Here is a 15136-nt window from a genome sequence, read left to right as displayed (position 1 = left end):
AACGGTAAGCGGTGATTCCCTGATCTCGCTGGTAGGGCTAAACAAGCACCTAGCCTACAGCCTTTTGGAGGATGCCATTGTTCAGCCATCGCTCAATCCATCAAAGCACTCCATTGCATTGTTCCTGTGCTTTGACTGGCGCACAGCCTACTGATTTTGACACAAAGCTACATCACACAGAAACAATATCAGTACCAGAGACTCGCTACATAATAATCTGACAACACACACAGACTGACAGGTTATCGCTGGACTGCAATATTTGTGCTGACATATTAACAAGAGAAGAAAGGTTTCATGCCAGCTTGCTGCATAACTGTTCCTGCTGGATAAAGATCGTACAGTAACTGCTAGGCCATCTTCGCTTATAGTTGCCCCCTATGAGTTCCATCCGCTGAACAATTGCCAGTGAGGATTATAAGTTTATAACCCCGTGCGTTGGTCTCGCTTAACAGAAACGGGGCAATCTGCAGCAAAAAAAGTGTTGTGACTGTCAAAATGCACAGACTCTGGTGGTGTAATCATGAGCTATCAGTATAAACCTTAGCAGGACTTCTATTTTCTTCTGAAGCAAGGAAATAGGCCTGATCTTCCTTCTTCTAGTAAGTATCCCAAAGGGCACATGATGAATGTGGTCACGGAAATTGTGTATACATGTTACAGTTATCTAAGACGACACACAGTTGTTTGTTTGAAAACATAATCAGCATGTGAGTTAAACAATGCAGTATGTCACATCTCTGAGATAAAAAATTACAAGGGCTATCCAACTAACCATGGAGAAAATCCATTATCCAAAAATAATAAACTTCATATAACAGTGCAAAGACATGGTTCAGGCGTTCAGCAAATTTTCGACATGCTCACTGATTGAGCACAAATAATCAAATTTTGCATGCACTACAAGGGATACTCTTTACTAGTTGCTTCACAGAAACATCAGGTCCATAACAAAGCACAGATTTATATTCTTCACAGCGTTTTAATCCATGTAAACAAGCAATCTGACATCTGAGATGCAAAAGACGTGAAGAGAAAAAAACAATCAGGGTCACGTCTCAATCATACAGAACACATTATGTTAATTAAGTTGATACTAATAATCCTAATAATATAGGAAGACCTCGAAACAAAGGACAATATCTATCAGCAGCAAGTCTATGAATCCATGTGCCTGTAAGATGTGCAATTACATGTGAAGTCATTTCTCATTCTTAGACATCTCAAACAACCTCTAGGGATGTCCCGCTACTTATTCAGTAAACAGACCACCTAAATACACAGTAAGCAAGCCACCTAGATACACAGTAAACAAGCCACCTAAAATACATAAATAACTGGACCGATAAGGGAATGATACCGTCCAAGTCCAATGGAGATAACTTTAGTCACCAGCGACACAAGCATCAGGACACAATCGCATACAATGAACACAGATAATCATTGCCAACAAATTCAGAAATTAGAACACCAATCAATGTGCTAGATCGAAGTCAAATTCAATTATTGACAACATCTGGAGCATTTTACAGGTGCCTACTGCCTGCTAATGGATGCGAAAACAACAAAATAAGAACTGATTGAGATGCCAGCATGTTAATGCACTAACCATTACCGATGGTCAGTTCATGCAAGGAGGGGTAATGCTGGTAATGGATTTAAAACATCCAACCAACCAAGATAATCTAGTGAATAATAGAGTTTCAGAACAGTAATAAATATCCTTCTTCAAGCAGATTCACATGAGACTGGGTGAATAATAGAGTTTCAGATAAATGACTGCCTGACCATTGTTTATGAGCCAAACGTAGAAAGTCATACATAAGATGTTAAGGAAAAAAACTAATCAGGGTCACGTCTCAATCATACGGAACACATAATGTTAATAAAGTTGATACTAATAAAACTAATAGTATAGGAAGACATCAAAATGAAGGACAGTATCTACCAGCAGCAAGTCTATGAATCCAGATGCCTACAATATAGTTGTCCCAATTCACAACCGAACAATTATAACTAGTAAGATGTGCAATTGCATGTGAAGTCATTTCTCATTCTTAGAAGTCTCTAAAACATCTTATATTTGTTTACACAGGTAGTAAATAACTAGACTGATAAGGGAATGATACCGTCCAAGTCCAATGCAGATAACTCAAGTCACCAGCGACACAAGCATCAAGATAGAATTGCATACAATGAATGTAGATAATCATTGCCAACAAATTCAGAAATTACCAGACCAATCAATGTGCTAGATCGAGGGAAAATTCAATTATTGACAGCATCTGGAGCATTTTACAGGTGTTTTCTGTCTGTTAATGGATGCTAAAACAACAAAATAAGAACTGATTGAGATGCCAGCTTGTTCATGCGCTAACCATTACCGATGGTCAGTTCATGCAAGGAATGATAATGCTGCTAGCCTGCTAATGAATTAAAAACATCCAACCAACCAAGAGCATCTAGTGGTATGAATATGTGAGTGTGACACAGTTTATGCTGCAGAACTCTCTAAAATTAAGTAGCAGAACAGTAACAAATATCCTTCTGCAAGCAGAATCACATGAGACTGGGTGAATAATAGAGTTTCAGATAAATGAGTGCCGGATTATTGTTTATGAGCCAAACGTAGAAAGCCATCCAAGTAGGAAAAGCAAACTCAACATTACATATGTTAATACAAAGCAGAACTGATACTGTAACTTTTTTTTTTGGAATTAGAAGCTACTGGAGTTAATCCTCTCAAATCCCTCAACCTAACCCCTACATTTCAACTGAACCTGTGACCTCTCATCAGCTGAGCCGCAACTTGATTCCTGGAAGGGCTTCATATTTGATGATGTGACGTTGGTGTTTACAGTTCTATCTTTAACAGCCAAGGTGCAAGAAACATCCATTGTACAGAGGACTTACATAGTTTGTTGTGTGCAAATGGGCTCATGTGAGCATCAAGAAATCAACTAAGATGGTGCACCAGCCAGACACACCATGGTTTTGCTTCTCATGTAAATCAATACTCGAGCTATAATGCCAGTGGAGTATTCAAGTCGGAGCATGGCCGTCCAATTAAAGAGGAAAACTGATCATGGAATTTCAGTAGAGGACACTTCTCAATGAGATTAGTATCATCGTAGGCCTCCTTGAGAAAGACGGTACTTCTTGCTCCCTTGTTAGTGATGTAGAAAATCCCATGATTTTTTATCAAACAAAGGAGTAGCTTGCATGGCAGCCTGTACTCGTTATGGAAGACTTCTAGCTTGTCAGATGTCAGTCGTTTCTGCATTGTCAAGCTTAAGACCTCATGTAGAACAGCAACAGATCGCTTCCGAGCCTGTGGAGTTGCAGGCTCCACTCGCCTAGCGTTCAAATAAGGTGAAGGAAACGCCATCTTCTGCCACCTGACTACCTCCTCAAGGTACTTCCGGTTGGGCCTAAATCCTGCTGGATACTTTAACTTGAAAGCAAAAGGACCCAGTAAATTTCCATCTTTAGGAACCCCTCTGTACTCCATTTGGAAACCATCGAAGTTCAATTTTTCTTCTCGTGCTGTGACTGCTAGTGAAGAATCCCAACTCTCCAAACACAGATGGTCCAACCCTCTCACGTCACGTATTGAAAAAAAATCAGGGTAACTAGGAATCAACTTGTCCTTGAAATTCTTTGGTAGACCCAATTCAGGTTGGATGAGCTCAATCTTCTCTAAAGGGATCTGGCAGTCCATGGACATCATTAACAGCTTCCTCAGATTTCTTACCAAGATAGGTTCCATTAGCTCCTGTGCTTGGATCTCCTCGCCAGAAATATTTCTGGCCTTCTCAGTAAGCGTGACAGCAATGGGTTCACGCGATGTACTTCCACCAGAGACACGGAAGATATTGGGGTGGCGCTCAATCAGTGCAACAAAGTTCCATTTTTGGACAAAGCCAACCTCCTTTTCAAGGTCACGTACAAGTAGTGAACCTGTCTTTTGGGCCAGGATGAGCTCACGGAGACGGAGGAGGAGGGCGGGCTTCTTTTGGAGGTCCATGGCCTTGTCGAGACCAGGCTCACGGTGATAAAGCTTCTTCTTGGGACGGCGTCCATGACCAGCAGCGAATGAGGACATTTCCTTGAATTGTATCAAGGAAAGCGATCTGGGAATGTAAGATAATCGTTCTGCCAATCTTCTCATCAAAGTTACGTCTTAAATGCAAGTCTGTGTAGGCACCGCAGGTCCCGAGCATTCAGGAGCGCAGAATAAAGAGGCAGAAAGTGTACCTCAAATTCTGCAAAGAAAAAGGGGGGACAGAATGTTCAAGCCATTTTAAACAACAATAAGCTTTGCAGCTAAGGAATAAATTCATAATACCAAAAGCCTGTATTTCAGAAGAGCAACTCATAGCAGCAGTGGCAGAAGGAAGGACATTTTACAGGGTTCGCCACCTCTAAAAAAATTATCGACATCACACGCATAATACGGAATTGGCCAGAAGAGCAATATAAATAGCTTAATCAAGTCTCACAACATTAGAGTTCACTAAATATGTTTGAATTTTGCAAAATATTATGCCCTGAAAAATTTGCAAGTATTATAACACAACTAGTCGGCGAGATGAAATAGATGAGTACAAAATCCACAACATTAATTAAACCACTCTAGGCTTTTGCATTGCCATAAAAGCATCAGCTACTTATATCATAGCATCTTCACTCACTTTCAGGAACATAGCTCACTCAGTAAATGTCACCAAGCAGGCAATCGATGGTTCACGAGTTGCTCGTCCGTACTACTGTTTACCAACTAGCAGCTCTGAAAAGACTGAACCGAGACAGTACTAGCTTCTACAATCACACTGGTTACCTCGAGCAGCTGAGTCGATCTCGATGCCCGACGGCGCTCATCGGTCGCGTTCAGGTCCTCAGGACGTCACCGAGCGGAGCTCGCCGGCGGGAGTGGATTGGGCAGAAGACTGCTCGTGCTCGGAGTCAGGCGGCGCCGCAGGCCGCGGCCGTGGGAGAGTCAGGATGGTGATGGGTACTGGGGGGCAAGGGGAGGCGTGGGGCGGGGCAGACGTGGAGGCGGGAGGCGGGTCGCCGGGGCGGCCAGGTCAGGTCAGTTGTGGCGGCGGCGGCGTTTGGTTCATTCGATTCGAGGGCTCGACCTCGATGGAACAGCCGAGCAAGGCCACAGCACCGGTGGTGGGCTGGATCAGCCATCCAGCCCAGTCTGGGTAGGCCGCCACAAACTCCACCAGTACTGTGCTACAGTACAGCTAACACGGCAGGGCTATATCTCGCCCGTACCGAGAGCTCTTTTGTTTCGCCTCTGCCGCAAGGTTAGTTAGTGGGCGGAATTGTTTTTTGAATAATGTAAGTAGAATTTACGATTTATAAATATTTTTAAAATTCCATGATTTTTCAGGAAATGCGTGAATGTTTTTTCAGGGTCAAGAATATTTTTTTGAATGGTATCAGCATTTATTAAAAGTAGCATGCACAATTTTTTACATTGCATTAACGTTTTTCTAATGTGCAGCAAACTTTTTAAAAGTTGTATAAAATATTCTTCTATTTTAAAATTATAAGTAAAAGTAATAAAAAAATTGTGCTATTGAGACAGTGCTCCTCCGATTGCTGGGCCAGCCCATTTAGGGGCGCGCGCGCGAATGCTATCGTCTTTGACGGTGCGGTACTCTCCGTTCTCCAGGTGCTACGACGATTGGATAGTGAGGGGAGGGTATGGAGGCAAGCAGGGCCCTTGAGAGGGGATCTAGATGGAGTGTTTGCAGGGCTAGCAAGGTGGGCCGAGCGTGAGTGGTTGCTTCGTGTATAGACAGATCCGATCGGTGGTGGCCTTGTTAATAATGTTGTAAACTGTTGGGAAGTCTTTCCCCTTCTTCTTTATAGAATGATACGCACGAAACTCGTGCGTATTCGAGAGAGAAAAACGTTGTTCACTCTGATAGGCACTGTCCTTTGTTCCAAGCTTGATCAGATATAATTAGGCAGGGATGTACCATCACTCATGTAAAATGTTTTAAATTCGAATGAATGGCGCCTTTGCTTGTTCAGAAAAATAAACAGGATGCTCTCGTCCTGTCAGGACAATGACAGACAATCACGTGGTGGCGCAAGGCAGACGGGATCCCGACAAGAGTAGCACATGGTCAAACTCAGAGACCTGCCAGCCGTAATAATCCCACGAACTAATTGCCTCCACGCCGTCAGAACATGACACTGCACGCCGTCCCCATTTGAAGATCCAGACGCCAAGATCCAACCGCTCAATGGTTATACATGAATGATGAACAAATAATAGTACTACAACCGTACTCTACTGGTCCAAGTTACGGACGTAGAGTGCGAACAAACACACACACACACACACACACACACGAAGCACACAACGCTAATTACACATACATACACCACCCATGTACTGTGCTGTACACGGCAAGGCAACTCGGCTAGTATAAAAAGATTGGACGTGATGATCCACTCTGCTGCTATGCTACGAGTAAAAAGAATGGGACGCATCCGCTCTGCTCTGCTGCTAGGATAAATGAAACAGGGGGGATGCGTATGCAGCAATGCATTCCATCCCCACGCACAACTCAACCACCACCACTATTCGTGGCTTTATTTGATGATGATGATTCGATCCAAATCCAATCATGGCGCTCGCCGCACCGGCCGTGGTGTGGTGCATAGCATGCTCCGGTTGGTTGCATCATTTCATTGGCCTCCGGTGAACACACACGAGCCGTAGCCTGCAGAAACCAAACCACGGGACGGAGATGTTAAAAACACAGCACAGTTACCGAACCAAGTACAATGATATGCAATTGTCTGTCAGCCGGCACATGCAATGCAATGGACAATGAGTGAAGTGAATGAAATGGAACAACGCAAGGAAAGCAGACGTCCTTTGGTTTGGTTTGGTTTGGTTTGGCTTCATCAGTGGAATGAAGAAATCAATGGCGAATGTGCAGGGGGGGAGTGCTTACTGGGGTTGGTGGATGTGAGGGTGGCGGACTGCCGGAAGTCGCAGTTCCACGGGTGGCTGCCGGCGGCCTGGTAGAGCTGGTTCATGGCGTAGGCGGCGTGGGCGCGCACCGTGTTGGGCTGGAAGCAGGCGCCCCCGGGCTGGATGGCGCCGCAGTCCACGCCCACCTGCGAGCACGCGTAGTCCAGGTCCGTCTGCAGCTGCGCGTCCGTCGCGCCCGCGCTCGCCACGCACCATCCCCCTGACCCCTTGCTCGGGGTCGGAGTCGTTGGCGTCGGCGTGGTGGCCGTGCTGCCGCCACCTCCACCGGACGAGGAGGAGGTGAGGCCGGCGTCGTAGGCCATGGTGAGATCGGTGTGGTAGAGCCCGAAGGCCCGCTCGGAGGCGGGGCCGGGCTTGAGGTCCTCGTCGTAGAGCGCGAAGAGGTAGGTGTCGACGGGCCTCCCCGGCATGAGCGGCGTGCCGGCGCCGGACCTGAGGTGGGCGACGAGGTTGGAGACGTAGGCCCTGGCGTTGTCCACGGTGGCGCCTTGCTCCGTGGGATCGCCTTTCGTCGGCCACCCGGTCTCGGCGACCACGATGTCGACGGCGCCGTAGCCGGCGCGGCCGAGCGCGGACTTGACGGCGTCGACCTGCGCGTCGAACATGTTGGTGTAGGTGATCTTGGACCCGGCGTCGAGGCGGCCGGCGTTGGGGCGGAAGAGGCAGAATGCGAGCGTGTCGGGGCGCGGGTCGGACTGGTACGCGAAGTAGGGGTAGGGGTTGACCATGAAGGGCGCGCCGGTGCGGCTGAGGAAGCCCAGGATCCCCTGCAGCTGGGCGGCGGCGTCCGGGCGGAACGCGCCGGTGGAGGGCGGGTCGGACTGCGCGAGCACGGCCATGGTGTTGACCGTGGAGAACTTGATGGCAGCTGCCCCGTCGCCGGCCGCGACGGCGGCGGCGCGGAGGTTCTGCATGGCCGGGAGCAGCGCGGCGGCGAGCGCGGCGTCCCCGGACTCGAGCACCTCGTTGCCGACGGCGACGACGGAGACGGCCGTGGCCGGGACGAAGGGCAGCACGTTGGCGGCGAGCCAGCCGGCGGCGGCGTTGGGGTCGGCGGCGATGGCGGGGATGTCGCCGTTGGCCACCCCGAGCACCAGGGAGACGCCGGTGCCGGCCAGCGCGCGGATGAGGCCCGCGTCGACGCCGTAGAGGCGGAGCTTGGTGATGGCGGTGGACTTGAGCAGCCGCGCCGTGGCGTCCGGCGGCGGCAGGTTGTCCGCCACCTCGCCGTAGTTGACGCCGATGTGCTGCGACTGCGCGTCTGCACGAGCAAACCCAAATCCAGACACGAATCAAAGTCGGTAAAATTGCTGCGCTTTAGGAGAGGAAAAGCTGGGTGCGTCACTGGATCCTCCCTGGGGACTCGCGACGGGGATTGCTCGGAAAGCGGGGGCACTTACCCGATATGGCCACGAGGCAGCAGAGCAGGACGGGCGCGAGGAGCAGCAGCTTTCTCGACTCGGCCTCCATGGATGGATTCTTGCTCGGATTTACCTCTGGGTCGGCTCTGTTAAGACTTAAGACGCGGGGAGACGGGGAGGAGGCCGGCCAAGTCGAGCAAGAATCGTATGCGTACTGTTGGCGCCCTTCGAGGTGACGGTAGCGGTGGCGGGTGGCGCCCGGCGTTGCGTGGCCGCGGATTCCAGGCAAGGTATTGGGTGTGGAAGGGGGCTTGGGATTTGGAGCGCGTGCCGAGCTCTGCGGTGGCCACGTGCGTGCGGAGCGGCGGAGCGGGCCACGGGCGACGACACGGGTCGCGGTCGACGGTGGGTGGGGTGGGGTGGGGGGAGATCGCCCCGTTATGAGAGCTGGCTACTGTTGCATGCGTGGTGGTGTTGAGAGCTGGGACGGCGACAGTGCTGTCTGGTCCGTCCGTGCTTGCCTGTTGGACAACGTAGGGCATGGTGCGTTTGGTGGGTTCTCGGGTTAATGCCGCCCGATCATATCGAAGCGACAATGGCTTGTGCACCGCGCCGTGCAATAATTCGTGTGCTGGCCTAGCTCAGTCAGCAAGGCCTCTTCTCTCTGTGTAGGATTTTTATAGGATAGGATTTGCAAAGGATAAACTCCTTTAAAGTCTTTTGGTTTGTAGGAATAAATTCCTGTTCCTATGTAGGATAGGAATCAACCCTTTACGTTTTGGAGGAAAAAAAACATTAGCCTAGACTTAATGAAAAAAATCATATTCTATGCACCAAATGCCATCTCTTTCTCTATAGGAATTGACATGCATGTCGTCTCACTTTCTATAATTTTCCTATTCCTATAAAATTCCTATCCTATGAACCAAAGGCATCAATGGTTATGGTAACTCTTTTTTAATCTGGAACACAGCACCACTTACATCAGGAGTAATGCATCTATAATACCTACATAGTTCATCCCTATTATTCTTTTTCTCTTGACATGCAGCATGTCTACCTCAGCAATCATTTTCTTTTTATTTTCATCAAACCGTATGATTCAACTCTGGCCATCGTTTCCGGCAAAAAGTAAAAAAACTCTGGGCATCGCTTCCGTCTTCTGTAACCGACGCTTTAGCGCAAAAGCCCAAAACCAGCCCATCGGTCGATCTTCTGGTCTGTTAGTCTTCAGGTCTTCCCTATATGGATCAAACCAATATCATGGCAGCAGATAATTGGCGGTACACGAACAAAACAACTGAAACCAGAAAAGTAGGATCGGATCGCACGGGGCGATCAGGAGGCGGCGAGGCCCTTGCGCGCCACCGGTGACACCTCCGGTTCCCTCTCTCTCCATCGGCCGCTCCGGCGGCGGGAGGGAGGGAGAACCTCGGGTCTGTTCGCTAGGTGGGTGTGTGGTAGGGTTAGGGTTGAGGGAGACGCTGCCGAGGCCGTTGCGGTGGTGTCGCGTCGGAATAAGTTTCTCCGGACTCCGTTCGCGGTCAGGCGAGGCTTTTGCCTTCGTCTAGGAGCCAGCGGAGTTGGGGATCCTCGGGTCTCGTCGAGGTCGCGGGCTTTGGTGGCTGGAGGTCCATCGGCACTGGCCGTTTGGGTCCTCAGATGGGCGATGGATTCAGGGAGACGAAGACCCTTCTTCTTCCTTGTTGGTATGATTTGCTGCTGCTGTTCTTCTCCTTCCTCTGTGCTAATGCTGGTGGGAGATCCTGCTTTGCCTGGGCGGATGGCCCGACCACGGTGCTGGACCGGTCGGATGACTCGAGTTCTCTTCCTTCCGGAAGGGACACTTCTCGCGGTACTCAAAGCCAAAGATGGCGACGGCTGTTGCAGGTGTGTTAGATTGATGTACATGCCCTCTCAGCGCTGGTGTCAAGAAAGGAGGAAGCAACGTGGCGGCAATTGTACCGTGGTCGAAGATGATGACCTTTTTGCAACTGGTTGCATATCCTTCTGCTGCACGGGTCTTCTCTCAAGATTTAGGGATGATGACGCAGGGCTCCGGAGGTCTTCCTGTGTTATGGTTGTCTTAGAGTACTCTAAGTGTTCATGGTCCTTTGTTTTTGCGTTTCAGTGTGCTTGTAAAGGTCACCTACTCTGTACTGATTCGTGATTTGAATGAACAATTTCTCAAAAAAAATCATGGCAGCAGAAAGGGCAACGGTGGCACCCTCATCCCTACATCATCGGATACGCCACTGTCGCCATCAACCAAAAGCCATATACCACCGGCCGGTGGCCTGTTACCGCCGCCGCCGCCGCCATCGGCCGACTAGGATGGAACTTCTCTGCTGCAGGCCGCCCCCTCCACACATATCCAGATGCACCGGTCAGATTCGCCGTCAAGATGAGAAGCACTTGCCTCTCGGGACAGTGCTGCTACCCTGCAGCCTCGATGCGCCCAAGCCCCGGTGACCTCCACCACGACCATCCTTTCCAGAAGCAGGGACGACGCCGGTTCTCGGACGACTTTTCCCCGTCCCTGCGAAATTGCCCCTTTAAACAGTGGAGGTGCATCGATCCCATCGTCTACGACATGGGCTTGGTATATCCGGCAATCTGTCTTTCATTATTGACCTCAAAAGCACATGTGTAGTATCATAGTTATATTTACTGACGCATACCACTATGATTATTTAGCTGTTGTTGCAGATCCATTATCTTTCTCCTGAAGTTCAGTAGTTATTTATCAAAGATAGAGAGGAGAAAATTTGATGTCATGCCACTCAGGTATCAGTACTGTACCTATATTGTTTTGACTCGTTGAGTGTTGTGTAGCTTAAGTATTATGTGAGATCAAAGGGAATTAACTCCAGCAAATTGATACAAAGATCATTTGTGAGGGTTGTGTGTTTTATTTTCTGTTAGTTGTTACAGGCAATTGATTTTCGCGGCTTGGCGTTGGTGGTCATAGTCTATGACAGGAACATTGGATCAGAAAAAGGTGCTATCTAGAAATGTCTCATCGTTGCCAGTTGGAATCACAAACCATGCGAATGTTACCAATTGTGTCTTCGTTCAGAAATTTAGTCCTTTACTAGCTAGCTTCAGTGGTTCTAAATCTAAGTTTCAGGGATTTACAAAAGAGCAACATTCAGGGTCACATATAAAGGTCAGATAGATAGTGATCTGTTCCAGTCCTTGGCCATGGAGTTCATTTGTATGTGTATTGTGCTCTTAAAAAAATATTTGATGATATGTCCGACATCACCTAATATTTTTGTGAACACTTGCTAGATTATATGGTACATTTGAGTTTATGCAGTATCTTATATTCTTCTGATTTTGTATTTGACAACATAGTTATTAAGATCGCTGCCCCTAAATGCAGCCTCTAGAAAGGTTAGACATTTTCTATTCATTTCAGAAAGTATTTTCTGAAGCCTAATCTGAACCATAATTTCCTGCAAAAAACTAATCCGAGCCATAAAATACTTCCAGGCATCTCCAAACAAAGAGCTGATTACCCATCCATCTTCAACAATAAGTATCCACAGGTTTGCCAGCAAGCATAAAATAGAAGTTAAAGGCTCTATTTAAACAAGTCTGACCAAACTTTTGTTGTAGCCCAATGATCAAAACACTAGATGAGTCAAACAATACTATACCGCCTCACCAACCCGCAACTATGGACACGAAGAAAAAACAAAATAAGTAATAATTTTGTAACTCTTTGTATAGAGCGATTAGTTCAGATCAATTGAACATGAATTCAAATGATGATTTTTGTTAGCAGGTACTCTTTAGCTAAATGAAGCACTGAATATGGAGAAGCTGAAACCACCAACAGATATTTCCTATTCACCATTTAATTTCTCATGAATGCTATATTTATAGGCCACAATGGAAAAGAGGTAAATCTTCCAGCAAGAGAACTTCATCTCAGTTTGTCAGATGGCATAAACAACAATGTGACAATGAACAAGTAACAAGGTACAAAAATATATAGGTACTATCAGTTCTCTTATCCAAGTAAAATTAGCCAAAAGTATGTTTCTCCCCGCTAACCTGATTACACAAGTACAACTATACTAATAATGTTGATTTTTGAACAGCATGGATGACATGGTCAAGCACGCATGTGAGCAGCTGCAAACTACACGTCTACCTAAAATTAGTTATACCATGGCTTAAATCAAGAATAAGTAATCATTACATGTATCAAGTACAAGTGTTATCCAAATTAACTCTCATTAGTACTATTGATGATCCTGTACATGTATTTGCACAATACATGGTTAATATTTCTTGATGCATCAATTCTTCTCTACAAATTCCCGCAGCATTGCGCGAGGTGTCATCTAGTTTCATTAGCTAGTGGGTACGGTTAAATCCACCGGCCACAGCCCCACTTACCATCAGGAGTAAAAAAAATCAAGAAGAACCATCAGGAGTATCTTTGATTTGCACAAAATGGCGGGTAATAGGCGCTGGTTTTGGGCGGGCCGGCCCGCAGCCATCTGATTCGGTTGACAGGAACCGTCCGATGGCCCATCGTTTTCGTCCATGGACACCAAGGATCACCTGCATCTCGTATGGGAGAGTATCAGGTGATACCACATCCTAAATGCTCTCATGATACCAACCTTGAAAAATCAAATTTAGATGTTTCAAAAAATTCCGAAGCTTTTTGTGTATGTCCACAACATATGTGACTACAACCCCTAAAAAAGCCAGATCCAAATTCGAAAAACACATTGAGAAACAAAAATGACAAATCTAGCTTGAATAGTGTCACAAAAAGACAAAAGACAAATTCACACTATTCACATCTGGATTTGTCTTTTTTGTTTCTCAATGTTCATTTCGAATTAGAAGCTGAAATTTTTAGGGGTTGTAGAAACTTACCTTATGAACATTCATGTTTTTTTCAGAATTTTTTGAAACATTTAAAATTAAGTTTATTGAAATGGTATCATGGGAGTATTTAAGGTCTGGTATCACTAGATATTCTTCCCTCGTCGTCCCTTTTGTCTCGCCATCTGCACACGTTCTCCCGTTGTCGTCCCCTCGCCGGCCGTCCTCGTCTCTTGTCGCTGCCCTCGCTTGTTGTCCTAGTCACGACCCTCGCTGGCCATCCTCGTCACCGGCTTCGCCAATGCAACAACTGCACCTTGCGGTTGCAACTCTGGTGGCGACGGCCGCAGCTCGCCAGCATTCTCATCGCCGCTCATGCCTGATGTCGTAGCTTGTGGGGCACACCTCGCTCGCCCCGTTTCAGCAAATTCGAGCGTCGGTTCCAGCAAAAAAACATCTTGTCGCTGAGCCATCGTGGCTCGCCGGGCTGCCGGCTGCAGCTTGCCGCGCTGCGGGTTGTAGCAATTTGTGGTGATGGTTGAAACAGTATGCATGACGTCGATTGTAGCAAAAAGTTCGGCGGTCATGCGATGTAGGAAAACATGGCGTCAGTTGTAGTCAGATGAGACATCGGTTGTAGCAATTTATGACACCGGTTGTAGCATGTTGTAAAAAATACAGCGACCGTGCAATATAGCAAAACGTGGCGCCGGTTGTAGCTGAGCGGGATGTCGGCTCTAGCAAATTGTGACACCAGTTGTTGCATGTAACAAAAAACCGCAACGTCTGCCATGTTGCTTGGAGCAGCGACGCCATACTCGCAGCTCGTGGTCATCATGCTCGATGTCCATGATGGCAGCTCTCCCGTACACCAGTTATAGCTCCGTCCATCCATTATTTCCAGCTCCCCGTCGCCATCTGATTGATGCATGCTCCAATATCGACGACATAGCTCACCATCCTCGGGTGACCAGCAAGGATGCAAAATCATGCGGTCCTTCCGTTCCCTACGCCAACGACCTTCGCAACCACATCAGGCATGGGGCATGCTTGTCCAATGTGACGCCCGGATAATTAAGCTACAGTAACCCTCTTCTAATAATGCCATGTCACTGCTATCATTGTAGTTAATCTCGCGATGGTTCAAAAACGATCCAAATTTAAAATAAAGACAAATAACAAAAGCTTTTCAAATGTCAAAACTAAAATGTTCTAAATGTGACAAATAAATTATATGTAATATTGGTGGAGAAACCACACTTTTATAAAGCGTTTAAATGCACTATAGTAAATAAATAGTGATAAAACAATTATTCAAATGCTTTAAAATAATAAACAATTTAAAACTACTTTTGTTTCAGTGCTAAACGGTTTGTGGCAGTGGCATAAATTGTAACACTATTTTAGGTGCCACTTTTGTATTTTTGGAAACTAAAATAAAACAAATAAGAATTAAAAGAATAAATAAAAGAAAAGCAAAGTAAGACTGTAAAAAAAAGGAAAAGGGAACCCCCCCTCCCCCGCGCGCTGGGCCTCAGCCCAGTTGGCCACTCCAGTCGGCCTGGTTGGACCGGCTCACCCCACCTCACCTACTAACCCCCTGGGGACACCGAAACCCTAGCCCACTACCCCACTCCTCCCCTCACGTTCCCCTCTCTCCCTCGTCTCCTCCCGATCCCGATCTGGATCGGGCGCCGGCGCCTCTTCGCCAACCGTCACCGTTCGGAGTTCTCCTCCTCGCCGGAACCACGTGACCCCATCACCTCGAGGCCGTGCCCCGTCACCCTACGCCGTTGCCACCTCAACGCCGTCGCCTTGCCTCCTCATCTCCTCCTCGCCGGCCGACCTCGAGCCACGCCGACCCCCCCTGAACCCCTGCATCGCCCGTGAGCTC

At 47.6% G+C, this 15136-nt stretch overlaps 2 protein-coding genes and 1 long non-coding RNA gene across 4 annotated transcripts; 1 reads left to right on the top strand and 2 right to left on the bottom strand.

The window, feature by feature from the left end:
- Positions 1-2567: 2567 nt before the first annotated feature.
- Positions 2568-5170, bottom strand: LOC125550232 (protein WHAT'S THIS FACTOR 1 homolog, chloroplastic-like). Its single transcript, XM_048713178.1, has 2 exons — positions 4841-5170; positions 2568-4265 (listed from the first exon to the last, which is right to left on the bottom strand). The coding sequence occupies exon 2, from the start codon at positions 4169-4171 to the stop codon at positions 3023-3025; it is 1149 nt and encodes a 382-aa protein (XP_048569135.1). The 5' UTR covers positions 4172-4265; positions 4841-5170; the 3' UTR covers positions 2568-3022.
- A 1081-nt stretch (positions 5171-6251) lies between these two features.
- On the bottom strand, positions 6252-8763 carry LOC125550231 (glucan endo-1,3-beta-glucosidase 7-like). The gene is made up of 3 exons (XM_048713177.1): positions 8428-8763; positions 6987-8288; positions 6252-6749 (listed from the first exon to the last, which is right to left on the bottom strand). The coding sequence occupies exons 1-3, from the start codon at positions 8495-8497 to the stop codon at positions 6715-6717; spliced, it is 1407 nt and encodes a 468-aa protein (XP_048569134.1). The 5' UTR covers positions 8498-8763; the 3' UTR covers positions 6252-6714.
- A 1847-nt stretch (positions 8764-10610) lies between these two features.
- Positions 10611-12647, top strand: LOC125553387. 2 transcript variants are annotated; one of them, XR_007304043.1, is made up of 3 exons: positions 10611-11175; positions 11323-12394; positions 12501-12647. It is a non-coding gene; the product is annotated as an uncharacterized LOC125553387 (long non-coding RNA). The 2 variants fall into 2 exon arrangements; XR_007304042.1 differs by having other exon boundaries at positions 10611-12394.
- The last annotated feature ends 2489 nt before the right edge of the window (positions 12648-15136 follow it).

The sequence above is a fragment of the Triticum urartu genome, chromosome 4 (assembly GCF_003073215.2).
Source record: "Triticum urartu cultivar G1812 chromosome 4, Tu2.1, whole genome shotgun sequence".
NCBI classification, from domain to species: Eukaryota; Viridiplantae; Streptophyta; class Magnoliopsida; order Poales; family Poaceae; genus Triticum; species Triticum urartu.
This window is presented reverse-complemented; position numbering and strand designations above follow the sequence as displayed.

What these genes read in the sequence shown, in the direction of transcription:
- LOC125550231 (XM_048713177.1), bottom strand. Translation starts at nt 8,497, where the DNA reads ATGGAGGCCGAGTCGAGAAAGCTGCTGCTCCTCGCGCCCGTCCTGCTC. An exon ending in CTGCCTCGTGGCCATATCGG is followed by an intron (nt 8,289 to 8,427) that starts GTAAGTGCCCCC and finishes TTGCTCGTGCAG; the next exon opens with ACGCGCAGTCGCAGCACATC. An exon ending in CCTCACATCCACCAACCCCA is followed by an intron (nt 6,750 to 6,986) that starts GTAAGCACTCCC and finishes TGGTTTCTGCAG; the next exon opens with GCTACGGCTCGTGTGTGTTC.
- LOC125550232 (XM_048713178.1), bottom strand. Translation starts at nt 4,171, where the DNA reads ATGAGAAGATTGGCAGAACGATTATCTTACATTCCCAGATCGCTTTCC.